Source organism: Numida meleagris, chromosome 17 (genome assembly GCF_002078875.1).
Source record: "Numida meleagris isolate 19003 breed g44 Domestic line chromosome 17, NumMel1.0, whole genome shotgun sequence".
Lineage (NCBI taxonomy): Eukaryota > Metazoa > Chordata > Aves > Galliformes > Numididae > Numida > Numida meleagris.
In genome coordinates, this window is record NC_034425.1 from 2225024 (window position 1) to 2234953 (window position 9930).

At 55.1% G+C, this 9930-nt stretch overlaps 1 protein-coding gene across 1 annotated transcript in view; it reads left to right on the forward strand.

Moving 5' to 3' along the window:
- The window catches only part of HS3ST3A1 (heparan sulfate-glucosamine 3-sulfotransferase 3A1), a 23504-nt gene continuing 13590 nt past the window's right edge, over window positions 17-9930 (forward strand). The window contains exon 1 of the mRNA XM_021415067.1: window positions 17-620. Within this exon, the coding sequence (XP_021270742.1) occupies window positions 43-620 (578 nt within the window). The 5' untranslated portion in view covers window positions 17-42. The remainder of the gene's footprint in view (window positions 621-9930) is intronic.

Below are 9930 nucleotides of genomic sequence, written 5' to 3' on the forward strand. Positions count from 1 at the left end.
GCGGAGCATGGCCAGGGCGCCCGGCCGCCGCCTCGGGGTAGCATGGCCGTGAGCGCGGCGGCCGCCCCCGCCGCCGAGCCGCTGCCCCGCAGCATCTTCAAGAAGTTCCTGGTGATGCTCTGCTCCCTGCTCATGTCCCTCTACGTCTTTTATTGCCTGGCCGACCGCTGCCAGACCTTACCCGGACCCATCATCGCCGCCGGCGCCGCCTCGGAGGAGGAGGAGGGCGGCGGCGGGGGGTACCTGGGGGGCTCGGCGGAGCTGCCCCCCTGGCAGGCGGCAGCGGCGCGGAGGAAGCGGCTCCTGCAGCGGCTCAAGCAGCGGCGGCGGCGGCAGGAGGCGGCGCCGGGCCCGGAGGTGCCGGCCGGAGACGGCGGGAGCCGGGCAGGAGGTTCGGGAGGAGGAGGCGGCGGGGGCAGCGCGGCGGGCACGGCCGGCACCCTGACCCTGCTGCTGGGAGAGGGCAGCAAGCGGCTGCCGCAGGCCATCATCATCGGCGTGAAGAAGGGCGGCACGCGGGCGCTGCTGGAGTTCCTGCGGGTGCACCCCGACGTGCGCGCCGTCGGCGCCGAGCCCCACTTCTTCGACCGCAACTACGAGCGGGGCCTCGCCTGGTACAGGTACGGGGCGGGGAGGGCGGGCGGCGGCACGGCGAGGCCGGGCCGTGCCGTACCCGAGCCGGCAGTGCCCCCCGCTGGCCGCCGAACCTCAGCCCCGCTCCCCGGTCCTCAGCCCCAGCGCTCCTCTCGCTTCCCCGCATCCCCCAGCCCCCGGCTTTCCCGGCTTTCCCCGTCCTTGCTGTTCCCCAACCCTCTCAGCCAGCCCTCTCCCTGACCTCAGCTCTCCCCGCTTCCAGCGCATCCCCCGACCCTCCCCGGGCCGAGTTGCGGGCTGCTCCGGGGGCTGCTCCGCGTCCCGGGGCTGTGCGGGGGTGCGGGGTGGGAGCCGAGCCCCAGACCCCGCTGCTCCCCGACTCTCAGCACATCGCAGCCCCTGAAAGCGGCTTTCCTGCCTCCAGCGTGCAGAAAGCACGTGTTTCCCATGCAAATGTTGCAGCGGCCCTGCGACGAGTAACACAAACTGTCAGTTCCAGGGCAACCCATGCGCTCACCTGCCTCAAAAACAAACAATAAGGTGCACGGGGTTTTTATTTCAATGCGTTAGTGTTTCATTCGACCGAAGAGAAGGGCTCCCCTTTGAGAAGAAAGAGAACGTTGCAGCCGAGGGGCATTGTTGCTGTTCAGATGCTTTCCTCATGTGTTTCAAAGTTCGCAGAGGAGCATCTGCCTGAGGTTCCTATGGAAAAGATTGGTCGGGGTGGGGGAGAAGCAGCTCTTTTGCATCGCGTGTTTGTGGCTTTTGTGAATAAGCAAGCGAAAAGGAGAAGATTTGGGGCAGCCCCGGAGCTTGTTTTATTTTACTTGCGAGTGAAGCCCGGCTGTGAGTAGAGGAAAAAAAGGGTGATTTTGGCTCAGCTCGTGGTGACAGCCTTGAAATGTGGGGTAGGATAGTACCGACAGTCCAGTGTTTATGTGAAGTCTTAACACGTGGAAGCGATGAGCTTCCCTGCGCGTCCGCCCGTGTCAGGAGCACGCCGGGCTGCTGCCGGCAGCAGGGTGTGGGTTCTCCGAGAACCAAGATTTCCTTTCGTGTGGGCTGAAGCTGTCTACAGAATTATATTTTTAGTGCGCGCTTATCCAATTTCCACATGCCGACCCCGTATCAGAAAGGAAGCGTTAAAAAGGGATCTGCAAACCGCAAGGAGTTTAATCAAGGCTCGACTTTGAAAAATAAACACATGGCTTTGGGATGGCATCTACTGGAATTTATGGGGGATATGCAGAAAAAGCTCATTTATCAAAGATGCTCTCGAAGCGCTGGGGTGCAGACAGCAGCCGGCTAGCCCCGCTTGCTTTGAAATGAAGCCTGGGCGAGGAGTGCAGACCCAGACAGAGGAGGAGCCACTGGCACTGAGTGCACAGCACAGCCCCCAGCGCAGGGGATTTCATTTTGCAGAGCTTGGGTCCTGACCTGGCAGCTCGTACTCGTGTGAGGTGCTGCCCTGCAGGCTGTTTGTGTCACCGTTGTGCGTGAGCACCGGGTACGCGAGCGCTCCCATTAATTGCTGCCGTTTGTTTGTTCTGGTATTTGATGTACTGAATTTCACTGTGATTTTTTTTTTTTTTTTTTTTATTAGCCCTGCGGAGGCTGAGGTACAGTGAATGCTTTGTATGGGGTTATTCCTCTGAGACCTAATCTTGCCGGCTTTGCTGGTGGGAGCAATCTCTCCTAGCGCACGCGGTCCCGTTGTGATGGCAGAGCGCGGTGTCAGCCCGCCGGTAACCCGTTATCCGCCCGCTGTAAATGCTCACTTTACAAAATCTGTCTCTCTCTGTGCGTTTGCTGCAATCTTTGATGAGGGTTCAGTGCTGGGGAAACCGCCAGATGTTTGCCAGGGGTCCTCATTTCTTATCTTTGGCATCAGAGTCTTGGGTTTCATGTGCATTTCTGTTTCCCGGCCGTCAGACTAAACAGCATCATTACAAGGCATAAACAGTGGGGTTGGCTTTCAGCGCCCGCAGGAAGCCGGCCCGGCCAGCACCCTGTTGCAGGGAGCACCACACTCGTGGCCATTTGCATGAGCACAGGTTTGCAGCGGGGGAATTGCTCCTGGGTTGGTGGGTTGAGGTGGCACTGAGCGGTGTATCCACAGAGGGCACCCTGGGCTCGGACACACTGGGAAGCACAGAGGTGGGACGTCACGAGGATCCCATCTACAGATGGACCTCAGGTGTGAGGGGACCGTGGTTCCTCGTGGAAACAAAAGAGCACCTCCAGTGCCCGCTGCCTGTTGTGCACGATACAGGTGCACACATGGCAGTGGGTGGGGATGGTCCTGGGGTGCTGCACAGTGCACAGAAGTGTTGGGAAGGGCTGCCCGTTAAGTTGAGCTGAATAACGGCTCGCCTGGCAGCCAGCATTGTGTCTGGGCAGGAAGGCGGTTGTCCTACAGAGAGGCTGATTTTAAAAATCAATCTGACTGGTTTAATTTGGGAAGTGTGACACCTCCGAGCTCGTGTGTGGGTTGAATACAGAGGGAAGATGTGCGCCGACAGCAGCTCTCTCTGTTTTGGGTTTGCGAGTCCCCTGTTTGTACGGGGACAAAAGCAGGGAGGGGGCAGCCCACAAAGCTCTCATTGACTTCCCAGCACAGAAATCACTGCTTCGGCCCTGAACAAGGCTATTGAGCTCGCAGAGTTCAATAGCAGGTGAGCATGTGTTTTAATAGCGTTCTACTGCAACCCCCACCCGGAGCCCGGGGACAACTCAGGAATAAGGGGCTAATCCAGTCAAGGGGGAAAAGAAGAAAAAAAAGAAAAAGCCTGAATAAAAAAATAACTGTGTTTGTGGGTGATATTGCGAGTCTGGCTGGTTCCCTCTGATCCTTTGTTAGCCTCGCGCTGATTGAGCTGCCTGTTGGAATGTCATTAGGCTGTCAGTCACCCCAGGAACATTTATTTCATATGTTTTAATCTCCCTGCCTCTGCAGCACCGATGCCAATTCCACTAGAGCGAAGCCAAGCTAATGTCATTAGATTACACCCGATCCAGGGGAAGATGAAAGATGCTTCAAAGTTACCCCGTCAGGTTGGGAGTGTGAGTCTCACTCCTCCCCAGTGCTCCCAGATCTGGGGAGTTCTCCGTCTTGTAATTAATGGCCTCTTGAGATTTCTCTACAAGGCTTTCTTTATTTTTCCTTCTTTTTTTTTGTTACGTCCAGGCAACCAGTGATGTTTGTGAGTCAAAAGGAACAGAGGATGTCTTGGGATGGAGGAAAAGGTTTGGTTTGGTGGGGGAACGTGCTCAGGGCAGCTGCTCCCAGCTGCATCCCACCTCCTTGTGCAATTTCCCAGCCTCCATCATGACAAAATCAGAGCCCTGGGGATGGAGGAGGTGGCCCAGTCCTATGGTGGTGGCTGGCCCAGAGGTCTGGGCTTTGTGGTCCCTGTGATTCAGCAGCACCATCTGGGAGTGCTTTGTGACCCCGGCAGTGGGCAGGGGGGACAGGAGGGCAGGGGAGGTTCTGGGGAGCGAGCACAACTGATGAACATTGCAGCAGGCTCCAGGAAGAGAGACCTTGGTGCAAAGCACTCTGTAGGAGGGAGATGCTGTAGCAATAGCTGCCTTGGAGCAGCGTGATCTTATCGCCTGTCCTCGCAGCGTCTGCAACAACACCAAGGCTGTGTGTTCAGAGCGTGCCCTGCCAGAACGTGGCTTGTGCCGTTGGACATCAAGTTTGTGCTAGTTTTGGTTTTCCACGCCCTGCTATGCGTGTGAGAAGTTCTGGTTTAGCAACGCCTGCTCCTTGTCCTGAGAACACCACGTCTCCCAAACACATCTGAATTGCAAATAGCATCGGGCGCAGCCTGCAGCAGTTTTTCTGGAGCGTGCAGCCTTGGACAAACCCATGCTGAAGAGGATCAAGGTCCTTGTTTATTTATTAGCTGTGTAATCAGATAGCGTTTCGCACTGGGTTCATTGTGCCAGGTGCTGTATATAAAAGGAACAAAAGATGGACTTGGCCCCAAAGCACGGATAATTCACTGTCAACAGCAGGTGGAGATTGGCTGGGATAGGCTCAAAAACGGCGCTCATCTCCTGGGCAAGGAGTTGTTATAGGGTGGGAACTGCCTGGTTCTGATGCTCCACGCTGCCTTTGCAGGGAATCTGGGCTTGGACACTCTAGGGCATGCTGGTGAAGGCTTGAAGTAGTTGGAAGGTTGTGCCCTACAGCTTGGGAGACACAATGTCTCTGTTTGCCCATCTGTGAAGCAGGAGGGATGTCACTGCCCTGTGCTTGAGGCATCTGGACGTGGCACTAAGAGATGTGGTTTAGTGATAGGACTCAGCAGGTCAGGCTAATAATGGTTGCACTTCGTGATCTCAAAAGTCTTTTCCAGCAAAACCAGTTCTGTGATTCTAAGGCAATGAGAACTCCAGGAAGGCAGATACAGGCGGGCCTTTCCCTATCACAGCTGCCTGGGACAGCCTCGGCTCTCTGTCACCTCGCAGCAAGGCAGAGTGCCATCTAGTGTGCATGCCTGATGGCACCGTCAGATGGTGGCACCGTGTGCACGCAGCGCCCCAGCAAATCGAAGTGCAAAGAGCTGGGGCTGGGACTCTCGTTCCTTAAATAACCAAAATATTCTTATTATTGGTGGTGCTTTTAAACACTTTGCATCCATATGTATCACTTCTCTTTTTGGTCAGCGGAGAAGTACGTATCCAGTGTCTGTTCCTGATGATGGGGTGAGCTCCCTGTTGGCACGCAGGGAGAAGTCAACCCCATTCCCACCAGAAAGCATCCAGACAAGCCATCAGTGTTTTACTGGACTCATTTTCTGAGTTCTACGTGGGGACATTCAGAGATTCACAAGTCTGTGGGGCCCATCCTCCTCTTCAGCTCGGCTTCTCGCCCTGCTGCCTGGGTGCAGGAGGCTGCCAGGGGTCGGTGCAGCCCTTGTGCCCCCATCGCTCTGCCCATGCCCCGGGGGCTTGCAGCAGGGTCTGTCCCGACCCTGCCTGCTGGTGTTGAGCAAGCTTGAAAATATGGCCCCGGCCGTCCAAGATTTTGTCAGTTAAATTCATAGAGCCACATCTTGTGAAAAGCAGCGTGAGGCTCCAGCTGGCTGGGGCCGGAGCCCATTTATGGCAAAAATTGCGATGCTTCTTGAGAGAAGCAGCAAATTCACCCCGCTTATAAATTGCAAGTCCTCCTCTGAGGTCGAATCCTGCAGATCGCAGCGGCCCTCCCTCCTGCAGTCACCCCACTGCCTGCGGGGGCTCCTGCCCTTAATTCTGCCAGGTCTTTGGGGCTGCCCCGTCCCTACCGCTATGCCCGCAGCTGAGCTTGGGTTTCACCCCGACCTTTTGAAGTCTCTAATAGGAGCACTTGGGTCTGGGGAGGGGGAAGGGAGCTGGGTCCTTTCCAAAGAGCTCAGAGCAACGAACAAGCAAGCAGCAAATCGGAGAGTCACCCCCCCCCCCCCCCATGAGCCCTCCCTGACGTCTGCATTAAAACTCCTGAGCCGCTAATTACACTTTTCCCCTGGAGAGCGTCAAGGTAACCCAAACTGCCTTCGCAGTGAAACAGAAGAGGTTGGCAGGGGGGAGCAGGGGCTGTTGTTGTGGCCATAAATCTTTGCAAATTCATTACGTGCAGGTATTAGGGAAGGGAAGCGGATTAGGTTGCAGTTAAGGTTATGTTCCTGGGGTGGGATGCTATGGGCATTCCCCCGTTGCAGAGCCCTCTTGGGGCAGTGGGGCTGTCCAGGCAGGGTCTGGAGGGCCGGGGCCACCCCACTGTCCTGGCTGCTGTCCCTTCACAGCCTGGGACACGTGGGTTTTCATGGCTTGGGGTTAAACACGTTCACCCCCAAGCTGTGGGTCCATTAGCAGGACGTGAATCGCCCTCCGTGTTTCTTTCACAAACACAATTCTGCAGGAAGACGTTTCTCAGAAATCCCTGGTTCCCTTTGGGCATGGGCAGCCCATCCTCCTCGCTTCCTGGAAGTGCAGCAGAACTTGCTTTTTCAGTTGCAACACCGTCAGTCGTGGAGACTGACAGATCCCCACTTCAGCCTCTCATTGAGCCACTGCCTGGGTCTGGAGCAGCATCCCCTGCCCTGGCCGGTGACTGGGAGCTGGGAGCAGTCCACGAGACCTTCAGCTGCCGTTGCTGCTGCACCATCTGAAGCTGCTCAATTTTCATTATATTTCTTTTCCTCTAACTAGACGTTTTTCTGCTGGAAATTTTAGAAAGTCAGGGTGATTTGTTCTGACGTTTCCAGCTGGAAAAGGGCACCCTCCCGGCGCCCATGCTTGCTGGGGTTGCCTTTTATGGGAAAATATCAAAACCAATTGTTTCTGATTTCCGTGTTTATCTGATGATCGATATGTATGCACTTTCACATGCGCATTTTTGGGCTCTAAAATGTTGCATTTCATCTGAAACATTCAATTTCACTTTCATGTCCTTTACTGTAACACCATATTCCAGCATCTTTCACTGTTATTCCAGTGTGTTTGTGCTGTTGGACCTGAGCGGTCTGGAAGCCCTTTTTGGGGGGAGAAATCCCACATCCCAGCTCAGTGTAGAACAAGTGAGGAAGCTTCTGGGTTTCTCACCATGAGGAAGCTGAGTTCTGACCCCTGTGGCACAGGGTTAGTGAGAGATGGTCTCTGTGTTGTACCTCAGCCTGGCTGAGTGACAGTGAGCCAAGGCCAGGTCTGGGCTGTGCCTCAGTTTCCCCATCTATGAAACAGTGCTGTGCTGCTGTACTCACCCACGAATAACAGCAAGGACTTCGTTAGAGCTGCTCGGCCTCAGCAGTACTGGCTCTGCCTCCTGTGCTTTCCAGAGCAGTGAATCCACAAGGAGGGGCTCAGAGAGGAAGGATTTAGTGAGATGTGCACACCTGGAAGCCTCCGGAGGGGCCAGAAGTGGGGGAAGGGCTTCCTGGCTGGACCCAGATGCAGAGCATGGCAATTAATTGAGTTTGTCTGCATCCAGCACCATGGGGTCAGCATGGGGGTGGGACAGAGGCAGGAGCCCTGCACAAGCCCCCTGTGAGCAAAGCATTTGGGTGCAGATTTCACAGGATTCATCTGCTCATCACTTCCTGATTACAAATGGGGTGTCTGGCCGGGTGACAGTGACCTGCCAGCTAGCAGCTGGTGCCTGGATTTGTCCCCGTTTCTGGCTCCCATCTGTACACCCTTGTGATCCCAGGGGCTCTGGCAGTGTCGGTGCCACTGAGCAGCCATCACCCTCCCCTCAGCTGTGCTGGCCCTGGCCAGCAGCATTGCAAACCCACAACTGGCCAATACCTGAGTGACCTGAGGATCCTGCAGGCTTTCTTGGCCACCATGGGGATATCCAGGGATGAATTGCACTGAAGAATTCCATGCACATCCTGAGGGGTCACGGGACTCTGGACTGCTTGTCTGCTTTGCTCTACAGCTCACAGCAGTGTGCTTAGGGACACCATTTCTTACCCTAGCAGAGCCATGCTCTTCCCTCTAGCTCGAGGTGTCATCTAAACCCAGTTAATTCTCTTGTAGGAATTTGGCTGGGAGTCTTCCCCACCTGACAGCTGGCTGTAAGGAGTGGAGGTGTGGAAGGGGTGAGGGCCACCCTGTCCTGGAGTTTGTGAGCAGTGGAGTCCTGCAGAGGGATACCCCACGGGATCATGTTGGAGTTGGGTTTCCTCTGCTTTGAGCATGCCTCTCCCATAGGGTGTTACTATATGGGAGTGAAGGAGGAATTGAGAGAGGCCACCATGTCACACCTCAGCTCAGGTTCCTTTCTCCTCTCCATCCAGATTCACCTTGGTACCCATGCTTGGGATCTAGCACTCCCTGAGGACACCAATCATCCTGCTGCACAGAGCTGCTGGAGCTTGCTGGGAGTTCTGCCATGCATGAGAGCATGGGTCCTTCTCTTCCCCTCCATCCCTGGGAGTTCCTGCTGAATTCCCATGGTCACACCTGCTGAGTGCCCTGCTGCGTGCTGCTCTGCTCTGGGTCACCTTCATGGTCACCCTGCCTTGCTGGGAGCCAGCTCATCCAGGAGCCTCCCCTTTACCTTACTCCCCCAGGAGTATATATATCTATCAGACTAGTGAGTTTTGCACACTCTGGAGTCTGTCTGTCTGTCTGCGTCCCTCACTGCAGCTGACCCCATCATCCTCACACTGCAGCATCAGTGCTTTCCCACAAGTGAGTCCTTCTCAGTCCTGCAGCTCTGGCCCCCCAGAGCAGGTTTCCAGGAATGCCGTCCTTAGTGTCTCCTGCTCAGCAAATCGTGGCCATCATATGTTTAGGGGAAAAATTGGATTTGCCTTGTAATCTAATCGATGTTAAATAACGGTAATTCTAACTCCGCGGCTCTATGTTTAAAGTGCAGTTGGTCTCTGGGGATCATCGGAGTTATTTAATCTAATGAAATCACCATTACTGTCTAATGAGGGTGCACCACGGGGATGCCTTTCTTTCCCTGGAAGAAAGCAATGGTTGAATAAATGGCAGCCAGAGCACAGCATTCAGGAGGGGTAAGTGAGCACGGTGCAGTGGGGTGAAGGTGGGGACCCAGAGCTCTTTTCTTACCTCTGGCATCTTCTGAATGGTGGGTGCTGTTCCTTGAGCTGTGTCAGTGGTGAGCACGTGCCCAGGTCCCCAGGCAGACTGCTCCACACCACTGCCATCTTTTCTCTTTTTCTGGCCCAAACAGGAGTTACGGTTTCAAACACCTCTCAGTATTTCATCCCACCTCACGTGCTAACTCCAGCACTCTAACTCCCTGCATTTGCTTTCCCTGTCACAGTCCAGAGTGTTTTGCCATATTACATTTTTAAATGTCATCCTCCAGACTTGTTGTACTTTCTTTTTTCTCATTAAGTGATGATGTTTCCTTGTGTCCTTATCTCCTTTTAGAGGGAATCAGGCCCTGTTCCCATGCAGCTTCTGAGCCTTCCAGTCAACTCAGTCATTGCAGCCCAAGCCAAGCACATGCTGCTCTCCTACGCACTGAGCTCATTGTGTGCAAATAAATGGGAATTACGGCAGCAGCAGGCAGGGGCTGTGCTGCTGTCAGCTGTCAGCGTGGCTGCATCCCTCCTAGCCAGGGCAGTGCTCCTTCCCCATAGCGTGTGCTCTAATTTCCCATTATGGTTTCTTTAATAGAACTGATACTTACTGTACGTCGCTCATTTGCTGCTAAAATGGGAACCATTAGAGCAATAAGTGGCAATTACCTTCGGAGCGGCATTGCGGGTGAACTCAGCACAGTGCCTCCCCAAAGGCTGAATCCTGCCTTTGCGGAGTGGGCACCCACGATCTGCAGTGCTGGGGCTCCAGGGCAGCTTGTTC